The sequence below is a fragment of the Carcharhinus amblyrhynchos genome, chromosome 7 (genome assembly GCF_965287045.1).
Source record: "Carcharhinus amblyrhynchos chromosome 7, sCarAmb.v2.hapA, whole genome shotgun sequence".
Lineage (NCBI taxonomy): Eukaryota > Metazoa > Chordata > Chondrichthyes > Carcharhiniformes > Carcharhinidae > Carcharhinus > Carcharhinus amblyrhynchos.
Genome location: NC_137330.1, coordinates 126158297 through 126174392, shown reverse-complemented (window position 1 = coordinate 126174392; position 16096 = coordinate 126158297). Strand labels below are relative to the sequence as shown.

General features: G+C 48.8%; 1 protein-coding gene across 1 annotated transcript in view; it reads right to left on the bottom strand.

The window, feature by feature from the left end:
• LOC145345623 (dynein axonemal heavy chain 8-like) overlaps window positions 1–16096 on the bottom strand; it is a 1557438-nt gene that overhangs the window by 669600 nt on the left and 871742 nt on the right. Inside the window, exon 42 of the mRNA XM_080193457.1 lies at window positions 886–990. Coding sequence (XP_080049583.1) covers window positions 886–990 — 105 coding nt within the window. The remainder of the gene's footprint in view (window positions 1–885; window positions 991–16096) is intronic.

Sequence of the window (16096 nt, the reverse complement as noted above, 5' to 3'; positions counted from 1 at the left end):
GGTCTTACTGAAGTTCATGCAGACAACACCCACTGCCCTACCCTCATCAATCATCTTCGTCACTTCCTCGAGAAACTCAAGTTTGTGAGACACGACCTCCCCTTCACAAAACCATGTTGCCTCTCACCACTTATTTCCAAGTGGGAATAAATCCTGACTCAAAGAATCCTCTCCAATAATTTTCCTGGCACAGATGTAAGGCTCACTGGCCTGTAACTACCTGGATTATTCTTGCTACCCTTCTTAAACAAAGGAACAACATTGGCAATTCTCCAATCCTCTGGGATCTCCCCTGTAAGAAGTCTGACAACACCAGGTTTAAGTCCAACCGAAATCTTAAACCTGGTGTTGTCAGACTTCTTACTGTATTTGCCCCAGTCCAATGCCGGCATCTCCACATCATCTCCCCTGTAGCCAGTGAGGTTGCAAAGATTTCTCTCAGGCCCCAGCAATTTCCTCCCTTGCCTCTCTCAGTATTCTGGAGTATATCCCTTCAGGCCAAACTTGGTCATGAATAGTGTCAACGTTTTTGACTGTTGTTGGAGCTGCATTAATCCTACATCATTGCTTGGTCAAAATATCAGTACCCTCTACTTAACAGCATTGTGGCAGTAGGAACATCACATGGACCACAGTAGCTGAAGAAGAAGGTTCATCACCATCCTCTCAACTGATGATGGCCAATAAATGTTGATCTTGCTCCCAATGTGATAGTGGGATCAGCAACTCGTTTTTCGATTGTATCATTACTATAATGAAAGTTGGCTTCAATCAACCCTTAAAAGATTATAATAGTGAACTGTAGCAAAAACCATTAATTCAGAGTCTAATGCATTAAATGCCATGAAATGATTTAAATTTGTTCCAATTATGATATATAATTACTTGAATTTGTTCTCCTTCCCTCGATGTCACAGACAGGATGGTATCATATTCCTTCGGATGGAAAACTACTTCATTTACATTGTCAAATATTCCTGCTAAATGGGCCTGGATACAAAAATATAAAGCAAGTATGAAAATGCTTCGATAATATAAAGCTCAATCACATTTAGTGTACAACAGGGCAAATTACATTGGATTCACTTAGAATTGTACAGTGAAGTTTAAATCAGAGGAGGAGCTGCAAGATCAGTGATACTTGGGTGTGATTTTTCAGCCCACTGTGCTGCTCACATAGTACAGCAGACCAGGAAATAGCGGCAGAAGGGCTGAAACAGGAATCACATGGAATCCAGCCAGTTATGACTTTCCTGGGCCACTTTTTATGGCATAATCAGCCTTGGGCCTAATTGAAATTGACATTTGAATCTCCTTAATGGACCCAAGACAGTATTGTTTGAGCTCGCTAATGTTTCCGATCCTGTCAGGGAAGGCTTCCACTAGCAGGGATTAAAGCTGGTCCTCGGCCATGATGGCCTCGTTGCTGAGGGCATAGACCATTGAGGCCCCCTGGAGAGGCCTGAGGCAGGGTGGGTGCCCCTTCAGCAGTGCAGCTTGGCACTGCCAGCCTAGAACCTCACACTGCCCAATAAGCACTGGGCAGTACTAAGGGGGCAGGGCCCGAGGGGGCAGGACCTTCTGGGGGCAGGCCGATTGGTAGTGGCAGTGGGGAGGTGGTCACTGCACACTCTGTAGAGTGATTGGTGGGGAGGAAGGGAGGGAGGACTATTGGGCTGACCAATGAGGTGAGTCAGAGTGGACATCAGGGCATGATGTCGGGCCAGCAATCAGGGGGCAGGGGGTTGACGAAGTCATCAGGAGGATGATGATCGGGAGGCCAGCGATGGGAGGCCCAGTGCACGTGCTGGGAGATCGGCACATGCATAGCATCCCATTCAACGTGCTGATGCTGAACACTTGGGCAGGATTAGGTGCCGCCCCCTCCCACTATCAGCATGAATCCCCTGGCAGATTCGGTGAACCAACTAATTTCATGCAATAATGGTTGGGAAAATCTTCTTTTTTCCTGCCTGCTAGGCACTTAGTTTGCATTGGGAAAATTGCCTCCAAGATCTAAAAATACAACCCAAGATGGTTCATCGAATGTGGACATTCAGCATGAAGAGGCTGATTTTTTTTTAACTTCTCCAGATCATCATCTTCAGTGGAAATAGTCCCAGGTTGTCAAGTCTCTTATTTAACAGTAGCTTCCCAATGCTGAAATTATCCCAGTAAATCTATGTTGTTTCTGCTATATGGATTTAAATCTTAATAGGATAAATTTAGTCAGGCTCACCCAGTGGTAAATTGACATGATCAGTTGGCCATTCACTTTGCATACTATTTGGTTTTACTTTGCAAAATCAATTAATATTGCTGAAAAATGAGCCTTTTGCTCTTAGAAGGACACTTCTCAAAAACAGAGTCTTGTGTATTAACATATGTAACTTCATGTACTGAAAATGTGAGCCCGAGTGACAATCTTAAATTGATATTAATTCTTGACACTGTAGGTTATTGTTGTCCAATCATGAAATTACACCTAATGTTGAACACTACGTTTTGAGGCTTGCAATATGAGGTAGTTGGGTACAATCTATACCTAGTTCATTGCAAAGAACGGCTGGAGCATGGAGTTTGAAATAATCTGGCAGACTTTGGAATGTACTGCCTACATACCTAGCATCATACCGTAACTAATATTTAGATACTGTGGCCGCGATTCTCCCAAAAGTGCTGAACAAGTGGGAGAACTGTTCTAAATCCAGACTGTTTTCTCAGGTCAGCTTCCACCCGAATCTCCACGCTCTGTGTGATGTCCCAGTCATGAATATCATTAAACGCACAGGGCAGGGCCTCTTCGCACCAAAGAGCCTAAAATCGGTGGGATGAGTGGGAACACGTGCACATGCACATCACTGGGAGATCGCAGAAAAGACTTCCCAGCAACCAGATCACTGCCATCCAAACTCCACAGACATCTCTGGCCCCCACAACACCCCCCCACACACATCGCTGGCCTCATCACTGGTCCCCACAACCCTCCGACACACATAGCTGGCCTCATCACTGGCCCCGTAATCCTTCCACACACATCACTGGCCTCATCACTGGCCCCCACAACCCTCTGGCACACATCGCTAGCCTCATCACTGGCCCCATAACCCTTCCACACACATCGCTGGCCTCATCACTGGCTCCATAACCCCTTCACACACATTGCTGGCCATATTGCCAGCCTCATCACTGGCCCCACAACCCCCCATAGAGACATCGCTGGCCTCATTATTGCATCCCTACCTCCCCACCCCCCTGCCTGCATTTCCTCCCACACACAGACATGGCTGCCTGTTCAGCTCATGCCTCCATGGATCCGGATAATGCAGGTATGCAATCCCTCCGTTCCTTGAACATATTGTCCTCAGTGTTGCCCTGCAGAGAACTAGTGCTGTGCTGATATGCACAACCCCAGCTTGTGGTCATTCCCTTTCTTCAATGGGAGCCCTGAGTATTGCACCCCACCTGGACACAGCAGCCCACTGAATGGCAGCCAATCAACACCCTGAGGGATGAATGATATTCAAATGAATGCAGCCTTCAAAATCTCTCAAGTATTTCTTGCGAATGGGGCCCTTGACTGGCCACATTCACTGCATCTGCACTTCCCTAATAAGCCAGAGCTGTATATAAGCTACAGGAATGGACATACAGCTAGTCACGCCACAAAGATGGCTGTATGGAAATAGATTCCCAGACTTTTGGAGGCAGACCAGGAGTACCTGCTAGATGTTGTGGAGGAGAGGCCTGATCATCTGACCAGGGCATTATGGGAGGAGGTGGCAGAAGTGTTGAATGCCAGGAGCCTGACACTGCACCATAGCAGGTACTGTCGCAAAAAAAGTATTACTTTCTGTGAGCTGTAAGGGTGAGTGCTTGGCATTGATCTATAACACTGCTTAGAGACCCAAAGGGCATGCAACAAATTACCCTTCCCCCCCAGGAACAGAGTCTAACCCCTTCCCCTCACCCCTCAATGAGCACTGTTTAGTGAAACTGTCAGCACAAAGCCTGAGACACAGGCATGCATTGCACGCCATGTATTGCAATATGATAATGCTTGCTATTCACCTTATGTTCCCACATGAAAATAAAATCCGCAATGAACGGGAGATGACACAGACTTGTGGTGGTGTGTCTGACCTGCTGCAGCTGAGTAGCAATAAGTAGTGTGCCATGGAGCTGGCAGGATGTGATGGGCCACACCTAATAGTCATCGACAGCTAGGTCAGCATCCGGGATGCAAATGAGCAAAAGCGCACTTCAACCTTGGTCCTCCTCTAAATAAGTACAATGCCGCATGGAATGTTTTGCCTCCCTTCCCCCTAATGTGTGTTTCTTTTTCCAGCTCTGGACCCAGAGGAAACTGGCCCTTCGGGTGTTTCTGCCACCTCCGCTGCTCTGAAGCAAACTGACCATGGCCATCTGGATTACACCTGAGGAAGGCACTGAAGAATCCTTCAAGGGCAGTATCACTGAAGCATCACCAGCAAGTACCACACGACCCACCAACACAGAGACGATCATCACGATGGGTGCCTTTAGTGTTGGGGCTTCTGAGTCACGATCTGGTGAGCACATCATAAGAACACAAGAACATAAGAAATAGGAGCAGGAGTAGGCCACCTAGCCCTTTGAGCCTGCCCCGCCATTCAATAAGATCATGGCTGATCTGAAGTGGATCAGTTCCACTTTCCCACTTTCTCCCCATAACCCTTAATTCCCTTGTCTGTCAAAAACCTATCTACCCATGACTTAAATATATTTAGCGAGGTAGCCCCCACCACTTCAACGGGCAGAGAATTCCAGAGATTCACCACCCTTTGAGTGAAGAAGTTCCTCCTTAACTCCGTTCTAAACTGCCCCCTGCCTTATCTTGAGGCTGTGCCCTCTAGTCCTGCTGTCCTTTCTGAGCGGGAAGAATCACAGCCACTGATGCACATCTGGTGGAGGCCGGCACATCCGAGGGCTCAGGCACACGGAGGTTTGCTAAATGCCACAATTTAGCTGTGCCCAAACCAGCTGCTGGGCCTCTGGGTTTGTTCCTCCCAAGGCTGGAGGAGATGCATGAGCAAATCTGCGGAGTTGTGGAAGGACTGTCAGAAACCATGCTGCCACTGGGAGATTGTTTAGAGGAGTCAAACAGAGTGCTGTTGCAGGAGGTGGTCCTGACACAGCGTGAAATCCAGACTAACATTGTAAGGATGGTGACCGCAGTGGAAAGTTTGGTGCAGGGGACTGTCCTCATGGATGACAAGAGTCCAGGCCATCCAGTAGAAACTACAGGCCACGGGTGTGTGTGTGTGTGTGTGTTTCCAGCATCCGGGAGGCACAGCGTTCGATTGTCAAGGGAGTCAGGGAAGATGCTGCTGGCCATGGCTGGGACTCTCACTGGCATTCTGGAGACACAGCAGGCCATAGCTACAAGCCTTGACAACTTAGCCCAGGCTCAGAAAGCTGAGGGGCTCCAGAGCCTGGCTTGCTCACAGAATGCTCTAGCGGAGGGACTCAGGAGTTTGGCTGAGACTCAGAGGGCCAGAGCTGAGGGATCACACATCATGGGCATATCAAGGCCTCCAGGACTCTCAGAGCCAGATGACAGAGCTTCTGGAGCTCAGTCCACCTACCCTGGCATCCCATGGAGTGCCTCCAGGGCCTCTGGGCACCCCAAGAGAGGAGGAAGAGCTTGAGACCACGCTGGTATCTTCCACCCAGGAGATCCCAAACATCCAGAGACTTTCTGATTCCCCCCTTGCTCACACCAGGGCATCTTAAGGCCAGCAAGATGAACAGGGTAGCACCGAAACAGTGCCATCTACAAGTCAGCCGGGGCCCTTCAGGTCCTGGCCACTGAGGGACATCCACCAAGGTCATCACAGACAATGGGGCATCACAACTGGACACCTCCAGGTTTGCATCCTGGGGTAGCACCTAGAAGAAGCAATAGATAGCACAAAGTTAGAAAGTTGTAGTTCATAGAGGGCACAGGTGAAGGTCAGCATTGCTCAGGGTTTGGTAGTCATTTATGTTAAGAGCACAATAAAGTGTTAATTGAACATCATGCTATTACTAATGTGTCTCTAATTCTCTTTCCCCCTGCTCCCACAGCTCAGTATTCACAACTCGCAAACATAGAGGTGCTGTCTGATGAGCCTTGCAGACTCAACCCATGTTTCAGGCTACCTTCCCCAACTTCCACCAGCCCCTGGTGCAAGTGCCACCACCCTCCACCTCCCTCGCCCCCCTTATGGCCAAAAAACATGTGTCCCCAACCCTTACAGCTATATGAGACAGGGTGGCAGCGTGCATTTGGAGTACAGGTCGGAGTCAGACTTGAATTGTACCAGTGTGCACAACAGTGAGTTGTCAACATTCTCCAGTTTTCAACCAAGACTCGCAACCATTGCCAGCCCAGGCACTTTAGTAGGGTTGCGTGTTTCTGGGGGATAGGGTGGTGGGATGACAGGATGAGGGGAAGGGTGATGTGGTGGTTGGAGGGCCCAGGTTGGTTTGGAGGGGGAATAGTGGCAGCACTTACTCCTGGGGTGTGGTGGATGTGTATTGGTTGCACCCCCTTCAGTGCACAGCACCAGCTAGATGAAGTGGTCTGCGATCAAGTTTCCCCTTCCTTACCAGATACCTGGCATTGCCACCCGCTGTCTTTCCTCCAGCTCTTTATATGGTGGGGCGGCCACTTTGTCTCCTTGCTACCCCTCCGCCTTCTCCTCCTGCTCCAGCTAGTCTCCCCACTGTTGGATCCTAAATGAATATTTCTCATCAGTATTCACTGTTGAGAAAAGCATGGATGTTAGGGAACTTGGTGAAATAAATAATGATGTCTTGATGAGTGTACATATTACAGAGAAGGAGGTGCTGGAAGTCTTAAAGCACATCTAGATAAATCCCCAGGACCTGATGAAGTGTATCCCAGGACATTGTGAGAGGCGAGGGAGGAAATTGCAGATCGCCAAGTAGAGAAATTTGAATCATCCATAGCCACAGGTGAGGTGCCTGACGATTGGAGGGTGACAAATGTTGTGCCTTTATTTAAGAAGGGCTGCAGGGAAAAGCCTGGGAACTACAGGCCAGTGAGTCTCATATCAGTTGGTGGAAGATATTTTGAGAGATAGGATCTACAGGTATGTAGAAATACAAGAACTGATTAGAAACAGTCAGCATGGTTTTCTGAGTGGAAGATCATGTCTCACAAATTTGATTGACTTTTTTGAAGGAGTATCCAAGAAGGTAGATGATGTTGGGACATGGACTTTAGCAGGGCCTTTGACAACATGATAAGTTTTTGCTTAAGGTTAAATCTCACGGGATCCAGGGTGAGGTATCTAAATGGATACAAAATTGGCTTGATGACAGAAGCCAAAGGATGGTTGGAGAGGGTTGTGTTTCAAACTGAGGCCTGTGGCCAGCAGCGTGCCTCAGGGATCAGTGCTGGGCACACTGTTATTTGTCATTTATATTAATGATTTGGATGAGAACATAGGAGCCAAGGTTAGTAACTTTGCAGCTGATGCCAAGATTGGTAATAGTGGACTGTAAAGAAGGTTATCTTGGACTGCAATGGGATCTTGATCAATTGGGCCAGTGGGCTGATGAATGGCAGATGGAGTTTAATTTAGATGAATGCGAGTGATGCATTTTGGTAGATTGAACCAGAGCAGGATTTACTCAGTTAATGGGAGGGTGTTGGGGAGAATTACAGAACAAAGAGATCTAGGGGTACTTGTTTGTAGCTCCTTGAAAGTGGAGTCAAGGTAGACAGAGTGGTGAAGAAGCTATTCGACATGCTTGGTTTCATTGGTCAGAACATTGAATACAGGAATTGGGATATCTTGTTGAAGTTGTACAAGACATTGGAAAGGCCACCCTTGGAATATTCTGTGCGGTTCTGCTCATCCTGTTATAGAATGGATATTGCATATAGAAAGGATTCTAGAAAGAGTGCAGAAAATATTTACTTGGATGCTACTGTGACTTAATCATTTGAGCTATAAGGAGAGGATGGATAGACTGGGACTTTTTTCTCCAGAGCGTAGAAGGCCAAGTGGTGATCTTATAGAGGTCTGTAAAATATTGAGGGGCACAGATCAGCTTGACAGTCAATATCTTTTCCCAAAGGTAGGAGAGTCTACAACTAGAGGGCATAGGTTTAAGGTGAGAGGAGAGGGATACAAGAGGGTCCAGTGGGACAATTTTTTTTTTACGCAGAAGATAGTGAGTGTCTGGAACAAGCTGCCAGAGGTAATAGTAGAGGTGGGTAAAATTTTGTCTTTTAAAAAGCATTTAGACAGTTACATGTGTAAGATATGTATAGAGGGATATGGGCCAAATGTGGCCATTTGGGATTAGCTTAGGGCTTTTAAAAAAAAGTGTGGCATGGACAAGTTGGTCTGAAAGACCTCTTTCCGTCGTAGAGTCGTAAACCTCTACGACTCCATAACTCCGATGCTGAACGATGTTGTGCAGAGCACAGCAAATGATGATGATGCATAAAGCACATACAGGGTCATAATGGACGGCCTCCCCAGTGCGGTCCAAGCAGCAGAACTGCATCTTCAGCAGGCCGATGCACCGCTCAACAATGGACCAGGTGGCTGCATGGTTTCATTGTAGCGGGTCTCCGCCTCGGTCTGGGGCCTCTGCACAGGTGTCATCAGCCATGATCTTAGTGGGTAACCCTTGTCGACCAGTAGCCCTCCTGGTTTGCAGCTGGGCTAGTCTTCAAAAAAGCTCAGGGATGTCTTAACGCTGGATCACAAAGCTGTCATGGACACTCCCTGGGTGGTGTGCATTGACCTGCATGATCTTGAGCCAATGGTCGCAGGCAATTTGGGTATTCAGGGAGTGGAACCCCTTCCGGTTGAAAACTTGCTGCGGCCCTGCATGGGGGACCTGCAAGGTGATGTGTGTGCCATCCACTATGCCCTATACATTCGGAATCCCAGCGATGAATGCGAAACCAAGAGCCCGGACTTCCTGTTGTGCATGGCCCACATCGAAATTAATGAACAGCCCTGCCCGGGCAAGCAGGTATCTGTGACCTGCTGCACACATCTGTGCACAGGGAGGCCTGAGAGATCCCAGCTGGATCGCCACTGTGAGTCTGGAATGACCCGGAGGCATAGAAATTGAGGGCTGCTGCCACCTTCATGTCCAGAGGAAGTGGATGGCCACTGCTCCCCCAAGGTGCCAGGTGTGAGAGCACCTCAAATGTATCACATCATAGTCTTGGAAAGGTGCAGCCGGTGACAGCACATCTCCTCTGAGAGGGCCTCAAAGGAAATGTGGGGCCTGTATCTTCTTGGCCTCGGCACCCTCCACCTTTTGTGCACCCTCTTAGGAGCCTGCTTACCCATCTCCTGACCCTCCGTGGCAACCCCCTGCTCTCCTTCCTGAAGGTCTAGTGGTGGCTGCTCTTGGGGTGGTTTCTCCAAACACCCGCCACCTGCTGAGCCACTGCCTCCTCCTCTTCCACCCTTGCTGCCATCAACCTTGCCAGCTCCAGATCAAGCAAACCAAGATCCATCTGCACAGTGGGATTTAAAAGATAATAGAATGACGGATTATTATCGTTGCTACATAGACCCAGCACCACCTCAATCCCTTACTTGGAACAGTGTCCCTACTTGTGGGAGTTGGCAACCCCACACAATCCATGGCCCGATTAGGGTTGTGAGATTCCCATCATGACAAATGCTGACTCAGGTTATGTAGGTCGGTATGCAGACATGGGCAATGCACACGGTTGAGCCATTGCTATGTGTGCAACTGTAGCATCTGTTATAGGTATGTGTTGCTGGTCTGTGTCACAGAGAAGGTGTTGATAGTAGTCATGATGTGGACTGGGGTAAACACAGTAAGAAGTCTGACAACACCAAGTTTAAGCCCAACCAATTTATTTGATAGTAAACTCACAAGCTTTCGCGGTTTCCCTCTTCGTCAGGTGACGGTCTCAACAGGCATCTTGGGTTCATGTCACACTATCTGTAACCCCCATGACTTGCCTGGGATTGCAAAACCTCACTTACTGTACTGTCTGGAGACAATACACATCTCTTTAACCTGTGATCAGTGCTCCTTCCACTCACATTGTCGGCCACTTTAAGACTTGAACAGCAGGTTAGGTGTAAAGATTCACATTCTAATCAGTACTCTGTAAACTGTCTGTGCTTTATATGCTCTGTCTGAGGCCAGAACTCTCCATTCACCTGATGAAGAGGGAAACCTCGAAAGTTTGTGATTTTATAAGAACTTAAGAAATAGGAGCAGGAGTAGGCCATCTAGCCCTTCGAGCCTGCCCCGCCATTCAATAAGACCATGGCTGATCTGAAGTGGATCAGTTCCACTTTCCCACTTTCTCCCCATAACCTTAATTCCCCTTGTCTATCAGAAACCTATCTATCTTTGACTTAATTATATTCAGCGAGGTAGCCTCCACCACTTCAACGGGCAGAGAATTCCAGAGATTCACCACCCTTTGAGTGAAGAAGTTCCTCCTCAACTCTGATCTAAACTGTGCTCCCCCCATATCTTGAGGCTGTGTCCTCTAGTCCTGCTATCCTTTCTAAGCAGGAAGAATCTCTCTACCTCTACCCTATCTATCCTCTTCATTATCTTATATGTCTCTATAAACTCAGCCTTCGAAACTCCAACGAGCACAGAGCCAGTCTATTTAGTCTCCCTTCATAGGCTAGCCCCCTCATGTCCGGTATCAGCCTAGTGAACCTTCTCTGCACTTCCTCCAAGGCTAATATATCCTTCTGCAAGTGCGGTGATCAAAACGGCACACAGTACTCCAGCTGCGGCCTCACCAGTGCCCTGTACAGTTGCAGCAAGACCTCCCTGCTTTTATATTCTATCCCCCTCGCTATAAAGGCCAACATTCCATTCGCCTTCTTGATCACCTGCTGCACCTGCAGACTGGGTTTTTGCGACTCGTGCCAAGGACCCCCAGGGTCCCTCTGCACCGTAGCATGCTGCAGCTTTTCGCCTTTTAAATAATGATCTCTCCTACTATTATTTCTACCTCGCAAGTGGATAACCTTGCATTTGCTAACATTGTACTCCATCTGTCAGGTCCTCGCCCACTCACTCAGCCTATCCAGATCTCTCTGCAGACTTTCCACATCCTCCACGCAATTTGCTTTTCCACTCATCTTTGTGTCATCAGCAAATTTTGTCACCCTACACTCAGCCCCCTCCTCCAGATCGTCTATATAAATGGTAAATAGTTGAGGCCCCAGCACCGATCCCTGCAGCACTCCATTGGTCACCAACCCCCAACCAGAATAGCACCCATTGATACCAACTCTCTGCTTCCTATCAAATACTGTTTACTATCAAATAAATCGGCTGGACTTAAACCTGGTGTTGTCAGACTTCTCACAGGGCAGGGGCAGACTGCAAATCAGCACCAGATGTGTGCCCAGTGACAGTAGATTCCATGCAGTCCATGTTTGAACCTCTGCACCCCGGCCTAGGGAAGCAGCTGCTTCATCTGGTGCAGCCTCAGTCAGCACATGGTGCACTCCTCCCCTACCCTGGAACACCAGCACTTAGAGTCCCTAACCACATCCCGCAGTATGGGCGTGTATGGGATGCCAGGGAGGGGTAAACTTTGTGGGGGAGCATGTCGCATCCTTTCAGAGTGGTTTGTCCATCCTCTGTCCCCACCTGGCACTTAGCTCTCACCTGTGGCTCCCCATAGCTGTTTGCATGTGACAGTGACCACACCCTGGGCAACGGCCTCAACAAGCCAGCTAAACCAGGTGAGGGTAGCTGACAGGTCTCAACCCTCGGTGAGATAGGGAGATGTCTATCCCAGCTCCGGACAGACTCCGGAGGATTGAGCGGAAGAGACCAATGGAAGGTCCAATGGTCAAGAAGGCGGTCTCTGCAAGTGTCGTGGAAAGTGAAGAGCAGGACAAGACACAAGACGAGGAAATGGCTGAGGCCTTGAAAAGGTTTTTTGCTTCGGTCTTCACGGAGGAGGACGCGAATAGTTTGCCGGGTATTAACGATGGAAAGATGGTAGGAGTTGAGGGCCTGAATGAGATCATTGTCACTCGAGAGGTAGTGCTCGACAGACTAGTGGGACTGATGGTGGACAAGTCCCCAGGGCCGGATGGAATGCATCCCAGGGTTCTGAAGGAAATGGCGGAGGTGATAGTGGATGTCTTAGTGATTATTTTCCAAACCTCACCGGATTCCAGGGAAGTGCTGGAAGATTGGAAAACGGCTAATGTAACGCCGCTGTTTAAAAACGGTAGCAGGCAAAAGGCAGAGAATTATAGGCCGGTTAGTTTAACGTCTATTGTAGGAAAAATGCTTGAATCCATCATTAAAGAAGAAATAGCGAGGCACCTTGAGAAGAATTCTTTGATCGAGCAGATGCAGCGCTGATTCGTTAAGGGGAAGTCGTGTCTGACGAATTTATTGGAATTCTATGAAGATGTGTCTAGTGCGGTGGACGGAGGGGAACCGGTGGATGTGGTGTTTCTCAATTTTCAGAAGGCGTTTGATAAGATGCCGCACAGAAGGTTAGGGGGCATGGAGTTGGGGGTAAGGTATAAGCATGGATAGAGGATTGGCCGTCAAATAAGAGGCAGAGAGTAGGTGTCAATGGGTGCTATTCGGATTGGCGGTTGGTGACTAGTGGAGTGTCCCAGGGATCGGTGCTGGGGCCTCAGCTATTTACCATTTATATAGATGATCTGGAGGAGGGAGCTGAGTGTAAGGTGCCGAAATTTGCTGATGACACAAAGATAAGTGGAACAGCAAATTGTGCGGAGGGTGTAGAAAGGCTGAGCGAGTGGGCGAGGACCTGGCAGATGGAATACAATGTTGGCAAGTGTGAGGTTATCCACTTTGGCAGGAATAATAGTAGGAGGGACTACTACTTAAAGGGCGAAAAGCTGCAGCATGCTACGGTGCAGAGGGACCTGGGGGTCCTTGTGCATGAGTTACAAAAACCCAGCCTACAGGTGCAGCAGGTGGTCAGGAAGGCAAATGGGATGCTGGCCTTCATAGCGAGGGGGATTGAATATAAAAGTAGGGAGGTCTTGCTGCAACTGGACAGGGCACTGGTGAGGCCGCAGCTGGAGTACTGTGTGCAGTTTTGGTCGCCGCACTTGCGCAAGGATATTTTGGCCTTGGAGGGAGTGCAGAGGAGGTTTACCAGGCTGATACTGGAGTTGAGGGGGTTGAGCTATGAAGAGAGGCTGAATAGACTGAGCTTGTACTCGTTGGAGTTTAGAAGGATGAGGGGGGATCTTATTGAGACGTATAAGATGATGAAGGGGATGGATAGGGTAGAGGTGGAGAGGTTCTTCCCGCTCAGAAAGGATAGCAGGACTAGAGGGCACAGCCTCAAGATAAGCGGGGGCAGTTTAGAACAGAGTTGAGGAGGAGCTTCACTCAAAGGGTGGTGAATCTCTGGGATTCTCTGCCCATTGAAGTAGTGGAGACTACCTCGCTAAATATATTTAAGACGTGGGTAGATAGGTTTTTGGTAGGCAAGGGGATTAAGGGTTATGTGGAGAAAGTGGGAAAGTGGAACTGAGCCACTTCAGATCAGCCATGATCTTATTGAATGGTGGGGCAGGCTCGAAGGGCTAGATGGCCTACTCCTGCTCCTATTTCTTATGTTCTTATGTTCTTAAGACGGCCTGGTCATCCACTGCGCCTAGTCCCACCTCCAGCCGTCTTGACTCTTGTCTTGCCACTGGATCTAGATGGGAATTGGGAAGAGAGAGTGAGGCTGACGCTGCGCAACTCTCCCTCACTTTAATCCAAATCAAGCGCTAGTTTCGACACCATCATCATCAGTGTCCTGTTCAACCCTTGAAGCCCTGTGGCGATGGGTGAGTGATGAAGCAGCAGATGTGGGTACACTGGGAGCTGTAGTCACGGACCTGCACGCAGGTCTAATGTCGTTTTCCACTGACTGAAGCAGCAGTGGAACCCGGCGTCTATCTGGGCGACTGAGCAATCCTCTTCAGGTTCGCACTGCTCACCTCCGTAGAATGAGGAATGGGCTAGAAAAGGTGCCCTAAATATTACCTGCTTCACCACACCCTGGCCAGTTTACTGCGGCTGGCGGGGATCCCATCTTGTGGATCCCATCTGTGTCACGAGGTGACACAGCTCAGCATTGGCACTTGGAACGCATGCATGCTTTTAGACAACCCTACAGCAGACAGACCAGAGAGAAGAACAGCCTTAGTTACCAGAGAGCTTGCAAGATATGACATTGACATTGCAGCTGGGCAAAACTCGTTTTGCCAACGTAGGTCAGTTGACTGGAACTGGAGGTGGATACACATTTTTCTGGAGCAGTCGCGGCAGCGATGAGGGTGGCGATGCTGGAGTTGGATTCATCGTCAGGAGTCACCTTGTTCAGAAACTTGATAGTCTATCCAAGAGTGTGAATGACCGGCTTATGACATTATAGATTCCGTTATAGAACAGAAGTCAAGCCACCCTGTTCAGCACCTATGCCCCCACAATGAACAACCCAGACAAGATGAAAGACCAGTTCTATGAAGAACTAGACGCCCTACTATCAGCAGTGGGCAGTACTGACAAGCTGATCTTGCTTGACAATTTCAATGCAAGAATAGGGTGTGACTCTGCAACCTGGCAGGGAGTCATTGGGAGGCATGGAGTGGGCAAGTGTAACAGTAATGGCCTACTCTTAGTGAAGACCTGTGCAGCACACGACCTCCTTATCACCAACACAACCTTCCGTCTGCCTACCCATAACAAGACCTCCTGGATGCACCCCCGCTCTAAGCATTGGCATCTTATCGACTGTGTCATTGTCAGGAGAAAAGACAAGCAGGATGTCAGAGTAACCAAGGCCATGTGTGGTGCTGACTGCTGGACAGATCACAGGCTCATTGTCTCCAAAATGAGGCTCCGCATTAGACCCAAGAGGCGACCACAAGAAAGCAAGGTTATGAAAAGAATCAATGCAGCCAAGCTAAAGGACCCCAGCATAGCTTCAGCGCTGGCTGAAGACTTCAAAGTCTTCAAATCAAGCTTGTTGACCTACACCTCACAGGCAGCGCTGAGGATGACTGGGAACACTTCAGGGATGCTATCCATATATCTGGACTGAAGACACTCGGGCCCTCCACCCGCAAGCAGCATGATTAGTTCGATCAGAATGATGAGATACAGGCTCTACTTGTTGAAAAGCACCGTCTTCATCGGGCCTGTCAGAACGACCCATCTTCAGCTGCCAAGAAAACTGCTTTTACCAGTGCTCGCAGGACAGTCCAGAATAAACTGTGTAAAATGCAGGATGCCTGGCTGAGCGCAAAGACAGATGAAATGCAGGGATATGCTGACAGAAACGACTTGAAACGGTTCCATGAAGCCCTCAACACTCTCTATGGATCTCAATCTCTCAGGAGTTCCCCCCTCCTGAGTACAGATGGTACAACTCTCATTACAGAAAGGGCTCAGATCCTGCAGAGATGGGCTGAACACTTTGAAGCTGTCCTCAACCGACTGTCATCTATTAACGATGAGGCAATAGACAGGATTCCCAGGTTGCTATCCACAGCACCATGGATGACCCACCGGTTTCCCGCTCAAAAAAGACAGTAGGACTAGGGGGCACAGCCTCAAGATAAAAGGGGGGTGGTTTAGAACGGAGTTGAGGAGGAACTTCTTCATTCAAAGGGTGGTGAATCTCTGGAATTCTCTGCCCATTGAAGTGGTGGAGGCTGCCTCGCTAAATATTTTTAAGACGCGGGTGGATGGGTTTTTGATAAGAGAGGGGATTAAGGGTTATGGGGAGAGGGCGGGAAAGTGGAACTGAGCAGCGACAGATCAGCCATGATCTTATTGAATGGCGGGGCAGGCTTGAAGGGCTAGATGGCCTACTCCTGCTCCTATTTCTTATGTTCTTATGTTCTTAGTAGCTGAAGTCACAAACTGTCAGCCAGCTATCCAGTGGCAAAGCCCCAGGGGCAGATGCCATACCCGCAGAGATCTATAAGCAGCTGGTCCTGCACTTATCAAGAAGCTCACCGAGTTGTTCCAGTCCATTTGGAAGCAAGGATCCATTCCT